General features: G+C 39.1%; 1 protein-coding gene across 2 annotated transcripts; it reads left to right on the top strand.

Annotated features, from left to right (window-relative positions):
• Nucleotides 1-544: 544 nt before the first annotated feature.
• IFT52 (intraflagellar transport 52) lies at nucleotides 545-22,559 on the top strand. Of its 2 annotated transcripts, none has more exons than XM_020801150.3 (14): nucleotides 545-661; nucleotides 5,160-5,284; nucleotides 5,758-5,845; nucleotides 9,260-9,389; nucleotides 11,128-11,203; nucleotides 11,304-11,375; nucleotides 12,068-12,194; nucleotides 14,856-14,942; nucleotides 15,380-15,448; nucleotides 16,092-16,246; nucleotides 17,479-17,566; nucleotides 18,818-18,926; nucleotides 20,706-20,851; nucleotides 22,248-22,559. In XM_020801150.3, exons 1-14 carry the CDS (start codon nucleotides 644-646, stop codon nucleotides 22,293-22,295), a joined length of 1,338 nt encoding a protein of 445 aa, XP_020656809.2. In that variant the 5' UTR covers nucleotides 545-643; the 3' UTR covers nucleotides 22,296-22,559. The 2 variants fall into 2 exon arrangements, with proteins under 2 accessions (XP_020656809.2, XP_020656810.2); XM_020801151.3 differs by lacking the exon at nucleotides 545-661 and adding an exon at nucleotides 830-1,205.
• The last annotated feature ends 585 nt before the right edge of the window (nucleotides 22,560-23,144 follow it).

The raw sequence follows: 23,144 nt of genomic DNA, 5'->3' as shown, positions 1-23,144 counted from the left end.
CTTTGGTGTCAGTTCTAGAAGGCGTTGTAAGCCTTCATAGAATTGGTCAATTTCATATTACTCTATGCTAAGCTGTTTTTTAAATTGTGAATTTATCGCCCAAGTCACGGTGGCTCCGCTTGCGATAGAAACAAAGAAGAAAATTTCTTTTATGAACTTATTTTTATATTCAGACAGACTCCCTGTGAGCACGAGTGAGCGTGCCATGCCACGACATCCTGTTGGCCTCAGGGAAAAAAAAACACCTGCAAATATTCTTGCTACTTTCTTAGGAATGCAGAAGTTCTCCATAGACAGCATATTACGTAACTCGCATATCACGGCATTCGCCACTCTATTCTGTATTTTGGGCCGTTTCCTACGAAAAATGTTGATTTATCTATTTTGGGCTGCCACACAGTGGTACAGCCCAAAAGACCCCTCCAGGAATGGAAGATTCCAAGACACCTCGCCATCAGAAAATCTACAGCCAAATGTCGGTCGCCATGGCGTCAGACGTATTTAAATTTCTGTACCGCCCCCAGCTGATTTACACGCATGCGCAGCTAATGAGGAGCCGCGTTGCTAGGGTGGGAGCGGCCCTTAGTTACTGCGCGTCGCTGGCCCTGCCTACCGTGGCTTGGTTTGGAAGGCCCGGGAGAGAATGGTGGTGTCTCCGCAGGTAAACTGAACTTCGTGGAGGTTTTTTCCCGTTTAAGTTTGTGCTTCCTCCCAGCTGTGGTGGGCAAGGGCGAGGAGAGTTGGTACGGTATTGATTTATCCTCCCCTTCGCGATGTTGTCTATGCCTGTATTCCTTCCGTGTCCACTGACAGGAGGGCGGGTTCCAGTTTTGGAGGGGGGGGAATTCGTGGGATTCCTCTCAGATATCTGGGACACCTCACCCTTATCGGGCGTCGAGGAAGATGGGGGGGGTGAAGCGTCGAGGGGCAGAACGCGTGGCACGGAGAAGCGCGCCGTGCAGCTGCAGTGAGGGAGCGGGACCTCGCCAGTGCCTTCCCCCGAACAGAGGCGGCGACGGGGAAGGAGTAAATTAGGAAAGGAGGAACTCTGTCGCTCCAGATGCTTTAAACTACGACTCCCATAATTCCGTGCCATTGGGTGTGCTAGCAGGGTTTCTGGGAGCTGTCGTACAAAACATCTGGAGGAAGAAACATTCGCTACCTGTGGATTAAGGAGACGTTTCCCTTGTTAGGAAGCCGCTTAGGTACTAATTTCAGCGGGGAGGAGCAGCAAGAAAAGTAGCACCAAAGGACCCTCTTCAGCTCACTACACGGGCAAAACATAAACAAGGGATGAATTTTTCACCCTCCAGCTTCCCCCCTCCCTTACAAAACCTATGGGTCCTAGTCAGAATAGTTATTGTCAGTAGCGATGGGACTTGCGGTGCAAAAACACCAGGAGTTGTACATCTCTGATTTAATGCCTTGCTAGCAATTTAAAAAAAAGTTTGGGTACTTTAAAAACTGCATCAGGCGAATAGCAAGTTAAAATAGTCCTTCATGTTTTGGGTGATACTGTTGGGGGTTGTAATGCTGCTGCTAAAGTAGACATAGGTGCACAGTTGACATCTGAATTTGTTGCCGGGTCTTTTTCCTGTCTTTGTGTTGTGTGTCCTGTTGTGTGTCAATAGTTGTGTAACTGCCGGTCTTTTTCCTCTCTTTGTGTTGTGTGTCAATAGTTGTGTAACGTATTTGGGCTGTCAGTAAGCAAGAATGGGGTGACATTGAGAGTTTGGGAGAGGAAAATGTTATTGCCCAAAATGGGCTGAGCAGTTAAAAAACTCTTGTTTTTATTTTGGTTATAAATACTGAAATAAATACTAATAAATACTAATGCAGCTACCTCTTTGAAAATCACTAGGAAAAATGTTCATTGTGAAATTGTTCATACTCTTTTAGATTCTGCATCACAAAGAATGTGCTTGTTTAATTTCTAATTATTTAAATTATAATTATTAATCCCAAATTTAATTATTAAAATGGGATTTTTCACAAATGGACTTCTTAATTTGTATTTTCTAAATACCATGTGTTTAAAGAAATCCATATGTGTGATAGTTTTAATTTAAAATGTGTTTTAATGTTAACGTCTCATTGTGCAAAAGAGATTGTATATTTTAAGTTTCTATTATAGATAATACTGCATACTTATAACTTTTTGAAAAAGTTTTATACATTGGGTCCAGTTCCTGGACTGGGGTATCAAATCTATGGGGTTCCATAATCTTTGGTATAAATTTATTGAAACAATCTTTTCATCTCTCCTTGCACTTGGTTAATTAGATAGACCAAGTATCATAAACACTTGCAGTTCTCAAATTACTAAGACACATATTTGTTAATAGCAAAGCATGGAGATGTGAAGTATCTCCTCTCTATATTTTTGTTCCCTAATATCTTGTCAAGCTGGCTAAATAGCTCAGTGAGTTGGGTTAGGAGCTCAGTTTCCCACTGTGCATTTCAGAAAAAGTCAGCATGTGTAGCCTTGGGCTGCATTGTCCCAGAATGCCGCCAGGAGAAGGGAATGGTAAAACACTTCTGAATGCTTTCTACCTAGAAAAACCTGTAAAAGGTTGCTGTAAGTCATAATTGACTTGATGGCACACTAATTTTAGTGCCTTATCATAGACTGACGTATAGAAATTTCCTTGTTTTGTTTACAAATGACTAGTGTGTATGTAAACAGCAAAATTATATTGAGAGCAAAATTGTATGCTGAGAATTCTTTGCTGGAGACCTGTACAATCCTAAAACAAGGGTTTTGGGGGACATATTCAGCCGTTAATGTAGCTATGTGATGTATAAGTGTCTTGGTAGATAAATAAACTTGCTACAGTAACATTGCTAAATTCACTCTCTTCATTTGGTCTGTTTTTAATAGTTGATGTTCTGAATCTGTAGTAGGAAGCTGGAGTATTGGAATTAAAGCATTTCTATAATGCTGCATAGTGAGGAGTATTACGGTACTTTAAAATGAGGATCTACTTTCCATAGACTTTATGATCTGCTTGGTTTCATGTCAAATTGTACACCTGGAATACGAGGGGGTGCTGATAAGTATTGAGCCTTTCCGAGAAAAAAAACTGAGCTAGGAAGCTATAAATTGCAGGGTGTATTGGCCAATTGCCTGTATTCAATGGTGCAAAAATCAGCTACCTATGATTTTAACTTTCATGTTCAGGTCCAAAGTGAACATGGCAGCACCTCCAGAAAAGTTCAGTGTGGAAGAGCACAGGACCATAATCAAGTTCCTGTTTCTCTAAGGGAAAGGTGCAAAGCAGATCCATGATGAAATATCAAACACTATGGGTGACAGTGGTCCTTCATATGCAACAGTTAAACATTGGGTTGTCAATTTTAAAACTGGCCATTTCGATGTTGAAAGTGAAAAATCCAGTGGAAGGCCTATTTCTGTCTCTGTGCCTGCAAATGTCAAAGACATCCATTACATGATCATGGAGGACCGCCGAATATCAGCCAAAAGTATTACTATATATCTGAGAATATCACATGAGAGAGTTACTGCCATTATCCACAACGACTTGGAAATGAGAAAGCTGGCAGCAAAGTCGATCCCGAAACTTGACAACCTGACAAAAGAAGAAATGTGTGGAGTCGTCGGTGACTGTTTGGAACATTTTTCAAGAAATGAGTCAGATTTCCTGGACAAACTGGTGATGAGACATGGATCTACTGTTATGATCCTGATACAAAGGAACAGTAAGGAATGAAGGCACAGTGGTTCCCTCAGGCCAAAGAAGTTCCGAGTGCAAAGGTTGGTGCAGAAGCAAATGGCAACAGTTTTTTGGGATAAGAAGGGAGTTCTGCTGGTGGACTACCTCCAACAGAGTTCAACCATCAATGCAAAATATTACTGTGCTTTATTGACAAAGTTGGGGCAAAACATCAGGGAAAAACATCGAGGAAATCTCTCCAAAGACGCCATCCTGTTGCATGACAACACCTCGTCACACACTGCAGGTGAAACAATGACAAAACTGACCTCCTTAGGCTTTCAAGTGATGCCCCATCCACCCTATTCTCCCGACCTGGCTCCTTCTGACTATTATCTGTTCCGCAAACTCAAAGAACAACTAAAGGGACAATGATTTGGGAATGTTCTGGAGGCAACTAATGCTGCAAATGAGTGGTTACACCAGCAGTCGGAAGAATTTTATTTGCAGGGACTTAAGAAGCTGCAGGACAGATGTCACAAGTGCATTGACTTCCTGGGGGAATACATAGAATAGTGTGGCAGTTACAGGTATCTAGCTCAATTTTTTCTGGGAAAGGCTCAATACTTATCAGCATCCCCTCGTAAAATAAGGGGAATTCTATTGGTCAGTGAAAAACCCTTGTGCATATACCCTCTTTCCCTGAAAATAAGACCTAACCTGAAAATAAGCCCTAGTATGATTTTTCAGGATGCTCGTAATATAAGCTCTACCTCAAAAATAAGACCCAGTCAAGTGAAACCCTGCCCTCCACAATTGTGCAGCATTGTGTAGCAACCAGAAGATGACATGACTGCATTTGAATAAATGTAGATTGTTGTACATGAAAAAAATAAAACATCCCCTGAAATGCATTTTTGGAGCAAAAATTAATATAAGACCCTGTCTGATTTTTGGGAAAACAGAGTATGTCTTTAGTAGACGTATCCTGAACTGTACCTAGTTTCCAATATGTTTCAGGTCATTCCACATCAATCTGTAGTCAGAATCACAGGATTACATTGCATTGTGAAGGGATTTTTTTTAGTAAATGCACAGAAGCTTCTTCAGTAATTGTTGTTTGAAAGTATTAATAAAACACTTGAAGTTACAGACATCACATATCATTAATTAATGAAACAGCTGGGTCAGTATTAGAACTGGATTCTCACATGTGTTTTCTAAATACATATTGGGAAAACGGGGTAGACCTACCTTGGACTGTATCTATGGCTTAATCTTATGTAAATAAATTTCTCACATCTAAATGTTCCTTTCAGAATTCCTAAACAGGATTAAGGGATGCTGGATCTTAGTAATTTTTTTTGTTACAACCAGTTCTTAGATTGTATAGCACATTAAAATTTAAACAAGTTTCTGAAATGTATGGTCACTATAGGGTTTGCTTTTTGTTTGTTTATGTTATTGTGCTTTTTGGTCCCTGAGGTGAATATGGAAGGAGAGCTTCGGAATATAATTGTCTTCAATGCTTCCAAAAAGGAGATATTTACTATGAACAATGGTTATAGAATTCTACAGAAAAAACTTCGTAGTAATTGGAAAATACAGAGGTGAGTGAATTTGCAATATTTTCAGTTACAGGAAAAAGGTGTGTATGCATGCCCTTCCCATGCAAGATGGAGTTTCCGTACATGTGAATAGAAGGGAAATAGTAGGATTACAAGTGCACAAATCATATCAGCAACGCCCACCCACCACAATTTCCCCACTATGATGCTTAGTTATGCTAAACAATATTGCTTGTTTGGTTTGTTAAGTACATGTAGGGAGAGGGTGAGAGCGGTACATGGAGTGCCGGTTAAAATGGTTCTGGTTGACTGGGAGATAATAGGGGAGTGGTGTATTGGTGAGCAGTTTGGTGTAGAAAGTTAGGGTGAGGGTGGTTTTAGAGGTGGAATTGCTACTTGTTGTTAGGTGTGTAAGAATGTTTCCAGTTCCAATACTTTTCAGGTAAAACATTTGTTTTTGATTGTTTGCCCTTGTTATTGCAGGGTAACATATCTTCTTATTAATTTGCTCATAGCTTAAAAGATGAAATCACCTCAGAGAAGCTGGCTGGAGTAAAACTATGGATTACATCAGGACCCAGAGAAAAATTCACAGCCGCTGAGGTATGTCACACAAATACCAATAATTACTTAAAATTGCTTCTTTTCCCAGTGATGTGATCCAGTGAACTGCTTCACATCACAGGTTCCTTTGCATTAGCATTCTGTGGGTCTTCCTGCTTGTATAGTAATACAAGCAGAAGTAGCACTAATTATCTTGTTCTGCATGAGTAGAAGTACATCAAATGTGTACATCAAAACTGTATTTCTCCATCCTGGGTTTTGGCTTAAAATACCATTATTGTCTTCTGTGCAGGTGCTATCTGTTTGCCTTCCAGTTACTGGGATTCTTGCAAGAAATGCTGGAACAAATTGACTTTAAACTATATCAGTATTGTGTTTCTTATGTTAACAAGTATGTTTCCTCATATATAGTCATGGCTAAAAATATTGGCACCCTTGCAATTCTCAGAAAATGCAAGCCTTCTCTCAGAAAATTGTTGCAGTTGCAAATGTTTTGGTACTCACTTGTTCCTTTATTTGGTTTGCGTTGGAACAAAAAAAAACAGAGAAGAAAAGTCAAATCTGATACAATTCCTCACAGAAACCCAAAAATGCACTGGCCAAAATAATTGGCACCCGTAACTTAATATTTGGTAGAACACCCTTTGGGGAAAATAACTGAAATCAATAGCTTCCTGTAACCAAGAATGAGTTTCTTACACCTCTCTACTGGAATTTTGGACCACTCTTCTTTTGCAAACTGCTCCAGGACCTTCAGGTTTGAAGGATGCCTTCTCACAACTGCTGTTTTGAGATCTCTCCACAGGTGTTCTATGGGATTTAAATCTGGACTCATTGCTGGCCATTTCAGAACTCTCCAGCACTTTGTTTGTAACCATTTCTGAGTGCTTTTTGAAGTGTGTTTTGGGTCATTGTCCTGCTGGAAGACCCATGACCTCTGGTGGAGATGCTTCTTTCTAGCACTGGCCACTACGTTGTGCATTAAAATTCTTTGGCAACCATCAGATTTCATAAACGCAGCTGCAACAGATGAAGTATAAAACCCTTGGTTCCCTGACCCCAGTTGTTTTATCCAACGAAAGGTCTTGGGTCTTCTCTGGTAGGCCCAGTCTAACACACACACACCCGGGAAAGCTGCCTTCGCCTCCAAAGGACTCCCTGGCCTTCCCTGCCACCTATTTCAGTCCCTAAACTGTTAGAATACTTTACCTGGTAATGGTGTTATGCCTCTGACTCTTTTCTCTCTTTGGAGTTGTCATCATTTGCCAGCCCCGCTGGTGATTTCGGTGGAGAGACACAAATGCAACATAAGCAGCAAGTTAGAATGAATTTCCCCGCCCTGGATCTCTTGCTCGAGGAAACATCTTCTGGGGTCTTTTCCTCTCTCTTGGTTATGCTGACAGCGAGCCTCTGCTGCTTTCCAGATTCTTGTCTCTTGAGGACAACATGGCTGTACCTCAAAGAGGCACAAAAAGTCTCTGCTGGACCAGATATTTATAAAGGTGATGAACTGCATCAAAGTTTGGTCAAGGTATTGTTACCCGGCAGGCCAAACATGGGAGGCCTGCCTTGTTTTCCTTACTGGTAGCAAATTGGAAACAAGGACACAAGTATACAGAAAGCACTTGTCTTTGCTTTGGAACCATCGTTTTTAAAATTCTTTGGACTATTGGGTCCAAAGCCTGGGAGGCAGCCCATCTAGGAGAAGGAAAAATCCAATTTCAAACCTCCACTGCCTTGTGGCTATATCCACTTATGGAAAAGGCTTCAGGAGTTAACTTCAAGGCAAAATCTGGAGCCGCAGTCCCGGAGGCAGTCCCGGGGGAGTCCCGGAGGCTACTCTTGGCCTCAATAGCAGGCCAGTTTTGTAGACGCCTGGTGTGTCAGCAATGCCTATGCTGAGTGGTTAACATGGCACAGACTGGAGCATAGCATTGGGCTAAGAGTACATCTCAGTGCTTCTCTTGTGGTTTCTGCCCACCAAAATACTTGTGGTAACTTCAAGGAAAAATATTTGCAGAGAAGTAAACATGCGGGACTGTGTTTCTCAGGATTATGTTCCTTAGTTTTTTTAACCATTTGCTTCACAATCTCTTAAGATGTTTTTGGACTGCAACTCTCATAATCCCTTACTATTGTCCATCCAGATTGGACATGATGGGTATTGTCTGTGAAAAACCTCTGGAGGGCTACAGCTGCTGTAGCTCCTTGGCAGAAGAGGGCATGATAAGAAAGAGAAGGTGATGGGAAGATAAAAGGAGGGAGGCATACGCTTCTGCCTTGCTCACCACAGGCACTCAGAATGTGGTTCTTGTTCAAGTGTCTTTCACCGCACTTCCCCAAAGACAGGCTGCCCACTTGTAGAGAAAGATAACTTTCTTTCTTGAGCAGAAAGTAGGGTGGAACTCTGGGAAGCCCCGCAATATTGTTGGCACTGGGGAAAAACATGAGGGGATGTTCCTCTACGACAAGGGTGAGATAAGTACAGTTGTACAACGCTGGCCCTTGAATACTGTACCTTATTGCAGTACTAGTCTGGTTTGTTTTTCATGTCCACACAAAGAATAAAAGCGGAGGTGAGATGAAACTGCAAACGCTTACCAATACTAATACTAATACTAATAATACTAATGATACTACTACTAATAAACTCTGACTTCAAACCTCCACTGCCGTGTGGCTGTATCCACCAATGGAAAAGGCTTCAGGAGTTAACCTCGAGGCAAAATCTGGAGCCCTGAAGGAGGTTTGTGTCATTCTGCCAACTCCTGTAATGTCGCTGAAACCAGTTGTATTGGCTCTTGCCTTTCCATTGGACTATTTCAGTGATGTGGAGAGGGGGGGATTTTCTGCTTGGGTAATAGCCTATCCTCCATATTATTTTACCCAGGCTTTGTGCCCTGGAGAAGACACCCCAGCTTCACGTACAGCATCAAAACACTAGGCGCCGTTCCAAGTCCTCCATACAGAGCATGTTGCCATAGTCTCTCGAGACTGAAGGATGCCTATGATCAGATTTCATGATACTGTTCACATAGTCACGGCATCCAGAGCCAGAAGCAGCAAACATCTTTGAACCTCCACCATATTTGACTGTAGGGACTGTGTTCTTTTCTTTGATTTACAGGACTTTAAGGAGAAAGAAAAAGTGGACCATTCAGGACTGGGCAGTCCATCTTTGCTATACACCAAGTACAGTAATAGATCTTGGGTAGTACCTAAAATTCTAAGTGTGTCAGTTAAACCACAGCAGTTTTCTAGGTTTAATTTGCCTGTTGTTCGGTAACAAAACTAGATTTCTTAACCAAAGATTAATGGATGTTTTTATCCACAGGTTATCCTATGTGGCAACTTGAGTCCTCAAGGATTAAATGGGCTAAGAGTAGATAAGTCTCCCATGGTTTAGTTAATCAGTACATAGGACTAACTTGTTGTCCTTTTTTCACTTCCTAGTTTGAGGTTCTGAAGAAGTATCTAGAAAGCGGTGGAGATATTTTGGTGATGCTGGGAGAAGGTGGTGAATCTCGATATGACACCAACATTAACTTCTTGTTAGAAGAGTATGGAATCATGGTCAATAATGGTAATAAATGATATGATAACAGTATTCTCAAAGGCTTTCATGGCCAGGATCCAATGGTTGTTGTGGGTTTTCCGGGCTGTTTGGCTGTGTTCTTAAGGTTTTTCTTCCTAATGTTTCACCAGTCTCTGCGGCCGGCATCTTCAGAGGACAGGAGTCAGAACTCTTGTCTGTGCTTTGTTGCAGTTTGTTGGGTAGTTGAGTATTTATAGTTGTGGGATCAGCTTTTGTCCTTTTCAGGAGATTGGGTGGTTATGGTGATCAGCGTATTTTTGTTGTGGGTGTATTGTTGTGATAAGGGGGAGAGATGATCTGTCACTGTGATTGATGGGTGTCGTTAGCTGATCTTTTGTGTGCAGTGATCACTGGTCCTTGTGGCTGGGTAGACTTTGTTGACCTTTTGCAGGCTGTATTTTTCAGTGCTGGGAGTCAGGCTTTGTTGAGTCACAAGGACCAGTGATCACTGCACACAAAAGACCAGCTAACGACACCCATCAATCACAGTGACAGATTATCTCTCCCCCTTATCACAACAATACACCCACAAAAAAACATGCTGATCACCATAATCACTCAATCTCCTGAAAAGGACAAAAGCTGATCCCACAGCTATAAATACTCAACTATTAAACAAACTGCCACAGAGCACAGAGTTCTGACTCCTGTCCTCTGAAGATGCCGGCCACAGAGACTGGTGAAACATTAGGAAGAAAAACCTTAAGAACATGGCCAAACAGCCCGGAAAACCCACAACAATGATCTGACAACAGACTTCCTTCTTAATTTGGTCATATTGTGCAGTGTGACATAGTATACAAGTAGCTAGTTTATATGAATATAAGTATGTTTTGTAGGTTACTAAATGACAGTGGAATGGCAGTGTTAAGTCCAAAAATATTAGTGGAAGAGTCTGACTTTAGTTTTGCCATTTTCTCTTCTTTTTCCTATACTGTATGCCAATTGTAAAATGTAGGCAAAGTGATAATATGTTAAATTACATTTATGGACATGTGATATTTGTTCTTCAATCAGTCTTGAACTCTAGGCTCATTTCAAGGTATATAATAATTTTCCATTCCCTGCCATCCAGATACAGTATTTTGGTCCACAGTATCCATTATGGTGGCTAATAACCACAATGGCTGTGGTAATAGGAGAGTGCCTGGTTGGAAAAGTTAATACAGATTACTGTCAGGCTTCAGCAAAACATCTCTTCCGATATTGCTGAGTACATCATGTCTATGTTAGTTTCATAGTAACTTTTACAAAACCTTTTGCTTAAAACCAGGGTTTACTGCATATTAGAATATCTAGCAACTGACTCTTCCTTGAAGCCTTAGTGTATAGAAGGAAGAGCAGAGTAGCACTCAGTGGCATAGGAAAGATGCTATAATGTGAGGCACTGAAGCATTGTGGTTTACTGAGTAGCTTACCAAGTTGCAGTACACTTAGTATAGTGACAGTACACCAAGCATGAAAGCAGCAGAGGAAGGATGTTAAGATTAGGCCTTAAGAAAAACTGCTGTATCTCGGCACTTGTATCTTTCCTTTTGGTAGTTCTCTGTATGTTTATGCTATGCGTGATTGTATATACAGTACTCTTCTTATGGATGTGTCACAAGGAAATAAACCCTTCTCTGATGTATTTGATGAGAAATAGGATTTAAAAGTCGCAGCCTAGTTTCCAGCATTAAAAGGAAAGGCTACTGGGGAAAAATAACCTCCTTTTTATTTCTTTAAGATTCTGTGGTAAGAAATGTGTATTATAAATACTTCCATCCTAAAGAAGCTTTGGTCTCCAATGGAGTTTTAAATCGGTAAGTCTTTGGTGTTTGGATACAGACAAATTTTATTTTGACAACATCTTGGTAGTGTCAGGATACAACCCTTAGTTGTTCTTCTGTTTCTTCCAATAAGGGAGATCAGCAGAGCTGCGGGAAAAGCAGTGTCTGGCATAATAGATGAAGACAACAGTGGAAATGATGCACAGTGAGTATCTCATTCCCACCCACGTTACTGGTCCCCTGATTGTGAAATTCTGAAATTATGTAAGAAAACATTGTGTTGTAAGGAGAGGGAAAGTCACTGACATGTCTAGGCTGTCCTGGAGGATGTGTACGATCCCATATTTTGCTTTTTAATAACTGATCATAATGCAAAATTGAGGGAATTGAAAGTTTTTAAGTATTATGGATATTGAACAGGGGTTTATGCTGTAGTCAATCACCACATAAAAGGAAGGAAAATAGGATTTGAATACCTTCTAAAGCAGTGGTGTTGAACTGTGGCCCTCCAGATGTTCTTGGCCTTCAACTCCCAGAAATCCTGGCCAGCAGAGGTGGTGGTGAAGGCTTCTGGGAGTTGAAGTCCAAGAACATCTGGAGGGCCACAGTTCGACACCACTGTTCTAAAGAGTGATCCAATGAATTATTGGGTTGGATCCAGGACTGTCCTTTCATTATTGGGAAGCGTCTTCCCCTGACTGAATGATTCCTTCCTGTCTAATTAGAAGAACACTGCATGAGAATAATGACCATCTCCCCATTGACTATCCTAGTTGGGGGACTTTGGGGGTCGTATTAAGAGAAAAAGTACCCTTTTTAAGCCCTGAGAAAGATTGTGTTTGAAAGTGTAATTCTATGGAATATAGTGCTTTTTTCATTCTTTGGATTTTCTTGTAGAGCTCTGACTTTTGTATATCCATTTGGTGCTACGCTAAATGTGATGAAACCAGCAGTGGCTGTTCTGTCCACAGGATCTGTGTGTTTTCCTCTTAATAGACCCATCTTGGCTTTTTATCATTATAAGGTACATTACTGTGTGAACCATCAAATACTTATTAAACAGTACAGTAGTGCCTCGACTTACAGACGTCCCGACTTACAAAAAATTCGACTTACGAAAAGCTCCAACCACAAAATTTTGCTTCAGCTTCTGGCCGGAGCTTCCACTTACGAACACAAAGAGGGAGGGGGAAAGGGCAGGAAGTTCAAACTGTTGGTGGCGAAGCGACTGCTTCTTTGTAGCTTTTTTGCCCCAACGGTTTGTTTTAAAATGTGTGGGTTTAAAATGTGACTCCAAAGTCTTTTTGTTTTGAAATCAGAACATTTTCTGTGAGGCCCTGCTGTGGTGGCAGGCATGCTGTAAGATGGGGTTAGACTCCCCAGTCTTTTTGTTTTAAAATCAGAACATTTTCTCTGAGGGGTTGCTGTGGTGGCTGGCTTGGTGTAAAATGGTGTTGGTGGGTGGGTTTAAAATGTGTTTGGTTTTAAAATGTGTTTGGTTTTAAAATGTGTTTGGTTTTAAAATGTGTTTTGTTTAAAAGGTGCTTGGTTTGGTTTAAAAGTTGTTTGGTTTAAAATACGTTTGGTTTAAAAAGTGTTTTGTTTAAAAGGTGTTTTAGACTCCAAACTCCTCCCCCCATCGTGTTCTCTCTTTCTTCTCTCTTTTTATGCTTTATAGCACAAACCTTTGTCTGAGGGGTCTGTGTGCCCCAGTGATGACCTTCTTTCTTTCCTCTTTTCCCCATTGTTCCCTCCCTCCCTCTTTTCCTGCCCTTTTTTTAACCTAAGTTATCTTACATTAAAAGAAGAAAAATTCTCTCCCTAGTGGTAGAGGACGGATTAACCGCTTTTGCATTAGTTCCTATGGGAACGAACGCTTCAACTTACAACCGGTGCCTCTAGATATAACCAAAAACAGCTGGAATGGATTAATTGGTTTTCAGTGCATTTCAATGGGAAATGCTGATTCAACTTAACAGCATTTTGACTTACAACCATCTTCTCGAATGGATTATGGTCATAAGTCAAGGCACCACTGTACTTACTTTTTAGTGTGTTTCACTATTGTTATATTTTAAGTAAATTGCTCATTTGATTTTATTCACATTTTGTTAGATTATTCCAAAAGAAAAGTAGTAGTATGCTGAATACTTATACAGTTCATCAGATTTAATCTGATAAAAAATAGGTTACTTGATAACAGACACAGATTAATGCCAGTGGCTAAAACCATTCCAAATACTTCTGGGAAAGAGACGAGTCTTGTGTTTGTGTCTAAGATCTCCACTCTGTATACCAGGCTATACAGATTTTCCCTTCTGCCTGAAACTTCTTGTCTTGTTCTGGAACCTTGTGTGAAGAGTTCCTGCATCTTTATGGATTAGTTTCTAGAAGACATGGAGGGCTTTCATATAAGGAGGGAGAACGCTCAGATCCTGAGAGCCACTTTAGAAAACTACTGAGCTCTTTGTAGACTTAGTGGACTTGATGACCATTATTTCTACCATACATTTCAGTTTTTCTGGTTCCATCATAATTAGGATAAATTATTAGGATTAAATTAAATGGATAACAAGGTAGAAAGTCATACCTCAACTGGACATCTGTTTTTCCCTTATCTAGATGAAGGAATTTTTTAAAAAAATTCTGTGAAAAGATCCTGAAATAAATGATATACTATTTCTTAGGAGAGAAAAAAAATTGTCAGGAAAGATGGGGAATAATGGCCATAAGTAGCAGATATCCCTCTTAAGTAAATTAGAAAAACAAGAGCTGAGAAACAAAACCAAACAAAACCCCATCCTGGCTGTGGTATATAGCAGGGATGAGCAATCCTTGACTTTCCAGATGTTTCAGGATGTCAACTCTGATAAGCCTCAGCTCATCATGGCCAGTGGAAAGGAACTATGTGAGAGCTGTAACCTTAACAATTTGCAGTGCCAAAGTTTTGGCAAATAAATAGACTTCTCTCCTATCTGATTTCATAGAAAATTTGCTAAAGATGAGAAAGCTCCTTTTTAAATTTGTTCAGCTAAATGGAAAGCTGTCTGAAGATGTTTAAACCTTTTTCGTACTATGTCCTTTGCTATTTACTATGAATTAACCCTTTCTTCCATTGGCTTGATCTTTTAAAAAAAAATCTGTGATTATTCAGTTAGGAAAACGTAATGAAAACATCTCTTTATGCTGTTTTAATTTGCTAATTATATGAACCTACATGTATTGACATTTGGCTTTATAAGCAACTAACAATATAATTCTGTATGTATCTACTCAGAAGTAAGTTGCACTGAGCTCAGTGGGGCTTAATCTAAGAAACTAAGTACAGGATTGCAGGCTAAGTGGCTTTTTGTGTTTAATGATACAGCGGTGCTGTGCCATTCTCTATGAATATGCAGTGCATATGATTTGAATCCTTTACAAAATTGAAAGCAAATAATGGTGGTATACATTTTTCACTGATCTGTTTTAATACATGTGCTCACATATCTAATTAGTCTGACAGTTATGGTGTTGCTACTGTCATGTTGAATGTTAAATAATATAATATAAAGAGTATACCTGATAAAACAATGCATTCATTCATTCATTCATTCATTCATGCTTGGTGATATAATTTAATTGATCCTATAACATATGGAATATGCCCTACTTCCATACAACTTTGATGCCTTTTCTTTAATAGAACCAAGGTGGCAAGTTAGCTGTACTAGGATCTTGTCATCTGTTCAGTGACCAATATTTGGAAAAAGAAGAAAACAGCAAGATCATGGTGAGCCTCTACTATAAATTTTATTGCTAATCTTAATAAAATAAATATGCACTCTTAAATGATCACTTGGTCATTTGTCTTTGGAGTTTAAAAATTAACAGAGTAAGCTTTCTTTTAAGAAAATGAAAAGTGAAAATGTCAAACTCCTGCTCCATTCCTGTGGGAGAAGGAGAAAACAATCAGGAGCTCATGATTCCAATGTTTCCATAGATTTGTTCATGCTACGCTGAACTGTGGTTTCGTTTGAAATCTTAAGTATGGTCACTGGTAATAATTTATTTGTAAATGTTGCTTCCTGTTTCCTTCCTGTTCCTATGTATTTTTTTTCTCATTATGTTTATCTCTATGTAACTAAGTAATGTTTCCATTTCTTTCATGTTATGTTAAATTGATTATTTAAATACTTGCATAAATATCAGGTCTTTCTGGTTTTTTAGGATGTACTTTTCCAGTGGCTTACAACAGATGACATTCATTTGAACCAGATTGATGCAGAAGATCCAGAGGTATGAGAAGCTGTTCTGATAGTTATTTACCATAGTTTTGCCTACCAGTTACCAACCTTATTCCATTTCTATATTTGTTTCATATGTTTCTTTGTCCCTGCTAATGGAGAAACTCTGACAAGACTAAATGATAGAAACTGAGCTTTCCGTTTTGATACGTCTTCTAGGAAGTTTTTTCAGTTTGTATTAGTGCCAGCTTTTCTATTAGCTGAAGCTTTAAGTTATTTGAACTTTGTAATAATGTCTCATGTAGAAAATCCAATGGAGGTGGAAGATAATGCTAGCATTGATGTTTATGGGATTCAGCAACAGACTGGTTTTACATTGGAAATTAAAGCAGTATCATGTTATGGGTGAATTTCCATGAATATGCTGATTTACTGTTCAAAAAACAAACAAAAAATATAATTAAATTCTGACCTGTATAGCTGTGTGTGTTTGTTTGTATAGCTATGTGTGTTTCCTCATCATGTTGATGAGATGATAATTGGGCAAACTGGATTAACTTCTATATTGAAAATTTCCCATGGATTATTTTTTTGTGATGTGTAAGATATAGTATTTGGTCATGCCATTTTCTTACTATGAGAGGCCCATTCTTAGTACTCTCAGTCTCTTTGCTTCTGTTTCCATGGTTTTTCAGATATCAGATTATACCATGCTTCCAGATATAGCCACCCTATCAGAGCGATTGAGAGTCTGCCTGCAGGAGGGTGATGAGAACCCACGAGACTTCACAACACTCTTTGATACATCTATATATCAACTGGATACCACAGCACTTCCCAAAATAATTAAGTAAGAATACTTGACTCTTTGTTACATTCAGAGCAGTTCTTCTTTTTTAAAAATAATGCAACAAACTAGGAAGCTATTAAGCAATGAACATTTGATGTAAAGATGCCTGCATTTATCGTACTCTACAACTATGTAGCTCATCCTGGAACTTGTTCACTTCGTTGTGTTAAGATGCTGTTTGTTGAACAATGTACAATTCTCAGGATTGTATCTTATTTTCCAGAATGAATTGTTCTACTTTGAGAAGTAAAGGCCTATGAGGAAAAATGAGAATTATGCTTGAAATTATCAGGCAAATTGAAACAGAGCTAACTCACTTTTGCCTCTATAAAATGACTAGATTTTCTCCCAAGCAATCTGAAGAATAACAAGGAATACAGTAGTCCCAAATGTTCTCCCACCTCTCCATGAAGTTTTTCCTCTTGCTTCCCAGACCTTGTTGCAAAATGAAGGGAAACCTGTATTTGTGGCTTTTGTCACCACCTTTCTTTGTCACTCCTTATCAGTTCCTCTTGGTGTATAGTTGGCCAATTGTTGGATACCAGATTTGATTTGAAAACTACCTTTTTCATAGAATCATAATGTTGGAAGGGGCCTATAAGGTCATCGAGTCGAACCCCCTGTTCAGTGCAAATCAAAGGCTTCTGACCATTGTTTTAATCTTTCACATCTTCCTATTTATGGACTCATCAAGTCTTGTGCATTTCTGATGCATGTGTATGTTCTAGTGCCTCTGTCAGAATTTTTGAGTTGTTTAAAATGCCTGGCACATAGGAAATTGACAGATTGGGTCAGAATGTTAGTCCTTCTACCTGTATGTTGCTGCTATCAACTAGCAGGAGCTCTCCAGTTTCTGGCAAGAGTTCTTCCCAGCTTTTTGTGGAGACATTAGGGACTGAAGCTGGGTGTTCTGCCAGCAGTCAGCTAGAGTCTATGGAATCAAGATATTAATTTTCCATGGGAAAAATTGGCAGACAGATGATAATGTACTCCTGAGCAACTTTATTTAGAAATTATTTCCATTGATCTGTATATGGCCAAGTAAGCATGTTAAGAATTAGATGGTAAGTTTAAGTTGTATGTTTAATAACAGTTTAGTTATTTCCGTAGAATGGCATGGATTAGATGCATCTGTCTATTGTATTTTGCTGCAACATCTTACTATACGTTGTCCATATAGGTATGAACCAGCCTGTTGTCAATTACCCTTTTCTTTTGTCTTAACATTGTAGATCTTATGAGCAGCTGAATGTGAAGTATGAACCACTTCAGCTAATTCAGCCTCAGTTTGAAACTCCACTGCCTGCACTCCAGCCAGCAGTGAGTAATAGTGTCCTTTTTATTTTTATTTTTTTCACATTGAGAGTGTGTAAGGTGAGGGTGAGCATTAGAGATGGGGGTATTCGTATTCATATACAAATACCCCCACACAGGTGGACATAATGAGGGTCCAGCCCCATGGAGCCAGATGGTCCACTCACTGTTCCACCACTGCTGCGACCGCTGCAGAGCCTTCCAATGGCTCTGGAGATCGTGATTGGCTCGCTAGTCCTGGTAGGCCTCTGCTAGGTTGAAGAGTGGCTTGTGGAATGTGATCTCTGGAACCATTGGAAGGCTCGCGGAGGTCGCAGAAGAATGGTGAGTGGACCCTCATTATGTCCATCTGTGCGGGGGTATTCGTATATGAATACTGCCATCTCTAATGGGCATCTTTGGCCCTCCAGCTGTTGGACTATAACTTCAGTCAGTTCTCACAATTAACTGTACCAGTTAGGCATAATGGAAGTTGTGGTGCAACAACATTTGGAGGCACATATGTTGTCCAATTCTGCTATAAGGAAAGCAAGTCTATTCTTTGTGCTATTTGCATTTCACACATGGGAGGAAAAAATAAGATGGCAGACATAAGCTAGCAGAGTGAAAAAGTGAAACTATCCAGTGACAGAATAGATGGTACAACAGAAGAATTGTGTTAAGTCACTAGCATGATGTTTTGACATCTAGAATTGTAAAACTCAACACATTTTAGGCAAATGTAGCAGAAAATGAGAACATAGATGTAGGATAATACAGACCTAGGAAATTTAGGATAATGGATCTTGTAAATTTAAAAGTTGGTTGGCAAGGGAGTCTGTAATTACCGAGTAAGAAAACATTTAAGCTAGGCAAAACATTTTGCCTATCATTTTTCAGAATTACAATACTGAATGTGACTACCCTATCTTAATAGAGATGACATGTTTTCATTCTCCTAAACCTACTCCAAGTTTGTCACTGCCTGATATTCTGGTATCAGGGAAATCTGGGTTTTCTGTGGTTTTTTTTTTTTTTTTTTTTTGTACTCTCCTTTTTATCATAATTCTTATATTTGATTCAATTCAATTTCCTGAAACAGAAATAGATGTGGTCAAATTCCTAAGGCTATAAATAGAAAAGTGATTTATTTTCTGAGGTTCACATGGTGTAAAGTAGATACTAGCATGCAAATGGCTTACGTAGAGCTATACCAGTATCCTTTTTCTCTGAACAGATTTGAACAGACCAGAGCATTTTATTTTCTCAACCTTTCAGATTTTTCCACCGGCCTTCAGAGAGCTGCCTCCTCCCAGCCTGGACTTGTTTGATTTGGATGAAACTTTCTCATCTGAAAAAGCTCGTCTTGCACAAATAACTAACAAATGTAAGTAATTCAGACATTTGAATTTGGGATTGCTAAACTAGGACAAATTCACAGAATAGATGGGTAGGATTTCCAGTGAGATATAATAGTAAAAGAGAAAACTGGAAGTTATAGAACACTTTAGAAGAGTTGAACTTCTAAGAATTGCTGTGCAACACAACTAACCTGCATCAGACTTTCATTTGAAACAAAGATAAATTAAAATCAGGTCTGTAATTTTCCACTTTGTTCTCAACGCAAGTAAACTGATGAGTACTATAACTTGGCTCTTCTAAGGCTATAGCTGAATGACATTTTTCACTCCAGCTGGATTTATGACAGATGCAGTATTTCATCTATATACTTCTGTTTAAGCTACTGTACTGCACTAATTTTCTATTCGCATGAATAGATTAGTCTCATAGGTCCCTTTTATCTTAAAAATATCAAATATGCTGAATCAGACATTTTAAAATGCTGAATTTTGAAAGTACACCAATTTGTAGAAGAATGCATGATGATCAGAAGCATGATATGTAACCATGCTTCAAAGACAATATGAGAAATATTAATAGGTATTGGTAAACTTTAAAAACTTAACTGTTACAGTTACAATGTCAAGTCCCACTGAAAAATAGTTATTTACCATTGTATTTGCAGTTTTTAAAAAGTAACATGTCCTGTTTCACAGAACTGAATGAAATGTATATCTGTAGTTTCTTTAAAACAAATCCAAACATAGCATAACATAAACTAGGTAATATTTCTCTCCCACTGGTTAGTGAAATCACATTCATTAAAAAAGTTCTATAGCTAGGAAAAAGAAACTAGGAAAATGCATAGTTATAAGATGCAGATTACTTGGCTCAGCAATACTACATTTGAGAAGGATCTTGAAATTGTTGTAGATCACAAACTGAGTATCAGTCAATAGTACAAAGTGGCTACAAGAAAAGCAAATGCTATTTTAACCTGCATTAACAGAAGTATAGTCACAAAATCTCATGAAGTACTCATTCCTCTCTGTTCAGTGCTGGCTAGGCTTCATCATTTGTCCAGTCCTGGACACCAAACTTTATAAAGGCTACAGATAATCTTGAACAAGTACAGAGGAGGGCAACAAGGATTATCAGGGCTGTGTCAACAAAGCCATATGCGGAAAGACTGAAAGAACTGGGCATGTTTAGCCTTGAGAAAAGAAGACTTTTAGGCAGGCAGGGTATGATAGCATTGTTCAAATACTTCAAGGGTTGTCATACAGATGAGGGGCAGCATCTGTTCTCAGTCATTCCAGAGTGCAGGACACACAGTAGGTCCAGAACATGGTGGCTAGGTTATTGAGTGGATTAAACAGATACCATCACATGTCTCATTATGGACACCTTTCACTGATTACTTGTACTTTTCTGTGGCAACTTCAAGGTTATGACATTAAGGCCCTAAATGGTTTGGGACCTTGATACCTGGCAGAGTGCCTTATTCCAATGAGTTCTGCCTGCCCTACTCGTCTACCCTGTTTCCCCTAAAATAAGACGTAACCTGAAAATAAGCTGCATATGATTTTTCAGGATGCTCGTAATATAAGTCCTACTCCAAAAATAAGCCCTAGTTAAGTGAAACCTCCACCATTCTGTAGCAACCAGAAGATAACATGACTGCATTTGAATAAATGTAGATAACGAAAATAAAACATCCCCTGAAAATAAGCCCTAATGCATTTTTGGAGGAAAAAATAATATAAGACCCTGTCTTATTTTCGGGGAAACAGGGTATGTGCAAATAATACATTTTTGTTCCTAGGTACTGAAGATGATCTGGAATTTTATGTCAGAAAATGTGGTGATATCCTAGGGGTGACCAACAAACTGCCAAAAGAGCAGCAAGATGCCAAACATATCTTGGAGCACATTTTCTTTCAAGTGGTGGAGTTCAAGAAGCTAAATCAGGTAAACTATTAGACATTAATGAATTACTGCCTATCCCAGTGATTTAGGTATATGGATGGGGAGCCAGAAGATGGGAATTTGATTCCCCACAGAGGCTTGACTCAGTGATCCATACAGTCCCTTCCAGCTGTGCAGTTCTAAGATGATGATGATTCCCCTTGCAGCTGTTATTTATGGGAAGACACAAAAACTAGTTCTCCTAATACTCACTACCTGCTTTGAGTAAGCTGCTGCAGGAATTCCACATTAAAACTTAACATAAAATAGGAATCATCTTTAATTTCCTTTTAAAATTATTGAAGTACTCTGGTTCTAACAGATTTTAAAGAAAGTGTTCTTTATAGAATAGAACAGTACCAAATATTGAGATGATGCTCACCCCAAAACTCTACATGTTTGGGTCTGAATACTGCCACCTTCTGTATACAACTTTTTCCTCATATTCCACTTTCAAACTAAGCCCTGTGCCTATTATATTGTGCTGATATGAATGTTAATTATAGTTGAAACCAAGAGTATGCAGTATTATTTCTAGACATAATTAAAAAAACATTTAAAATAAATTTTGAGAAATGGATGTTCTTCAGAGCTTTGCAGACTGCATATACCTGACCTTTGAAAGTTGCCTGTGCTCCCATAATACCTAACAACCCCCCAAATGCTACAGATGTCCCCTTGTGTCCTTTAGTGAACAAAAGATTTTTAATCTGTAATCCTCTTAAAACATCATTTATAATGGTTGTACACCATTACAACCGTATTATGTTTCCAATCCTTCAAAGCATGCATTGCCTTGCATTGTTGAACTATGCTGTTGCATCTTCTCTCAGGAGAAATAACATCAGTGCTGTGATGGAACAGACCCAATGCCCCCTTTGTGGTTGGGGAAGGAAGAAATGAGAATATTAAAGGCAAAAGAAATAGAACTTAAAAGAAAGCAAGAATTTTAGTGATAGAAAAAGTAAATGAAAGTAACTGAGCAACGTGTATACTGCTGCTGAAAGCAAGTAAAGCATAGCATTGCTCAAATATTAAAAAAAAAGGCAATTTGAAAAAGAGATAGCTGGCTACATATGAAGCCTCTCTGTGGGATTATAACATTGAATCTTCAGGATTTCCAAGAGGATGCGGAGACTAAATGCATAGCAGGAATCTTTTTCATGCAGTCTCTCTCCCACTGGAAACAGCAGCAGGCAGTGAGCAGGGCTAGAACTGCCTCCCTGTTCATATTTTCCAGTGTCTGAATAGGGTTTGCAGTGATTGCAGCAGATGATTCTGAATTGCAAAATAAAGTATTGCTCTTTCCAGGAAAGAATGGTATTACAATTCTGGAGGTAGAAAGAAGGGTTTAGCATGAGATGTGCAGTTTTTAAAATGTGCCTTTCTCTTTCTAAAGGAGCATGATATTGATACAAGTGAAGCTGGATTGCAGGGAAGCTTCTGAACATGTACCTTTCCCTAGATGAAGAGTACAATTACCCTTGGGAGAGGAACAAAAGAGAATAGCATACCTTTTCTTTTTGTGCTTTTTTCAATGTTCTTCCTGCCATTTTTTGTGCCCTATGAAATCTTGTAAATGTGTAAATAGTATAAAAGTTCCATTGCCTCACAGGCAGCAATAATTTTGATACATTGTTATGTATAAAACATTCCATATTTAATGTGTGCTTTTTTAAAAATAAAAATGTCATTTTGTACCATCTTGAAATTTTTGGTCCTGGCTAATGTTTTTTTGTCTCCATCTTTGATGTGTGACTATTTTATATAACAAATTCATGTACAGTGGTGCCTCGCTTGATGAGGATAATCTGTTCCAGCAAAATCGTTGTAGAGCGAATCCTCGTCAAGCGAAATAAAAAAGCCCATTGAAATGCATTGAAAACTGCTCAATGTGTTCCAATGGGCTAAATACCTCAGTGTCCAGCGAAGATCCTCCATAGGGCGGCCATTTTCCAATGCCTGTACAGCGAAAAATCCATCCTAAAGCACAGCGGGGAGCCAGTTACACAGCAGGCGGCCATTTTGAAACCCGACAATCAGCTGTTTTGATTGTTGTAATAGGAAGAATCGGTTCCCGAAGCAGGGAACCGATAGTCGGGAAGCGAATTTTGCCCATTAAAACATTGTTTTGCGATCGCAAAAGCCTCATCGTCAAGCGGATTCATCGTTTAACGAGGTAATCGTTAAGCGAGGTACCACTGTAATTGTGCCATGGAGTTTTCTCTGCTCTATTTCAGGAATAACTTAACATTTAAGAGACAGTCATTTTTGAGCATGAACGTTGCATTCTAAA

This window comes from Pogona vitticeps, chromosome 4 (assembly GCF_051106095.1).
Source record: "Pogona vitticeps strain Pit_001003342236 chromosome 4, PviZW2.1, whole genome shotgun sequence".
NCBI classification, from domain to species: Eukaryota; Metazoa; Chordata; class Lepidosauria; order Squamata; family Agamidae; genus Pogona; species Pogona vitticeps.
This window is presented reverse-complemented; position numbering and strand designations above follow the sequence as displayed.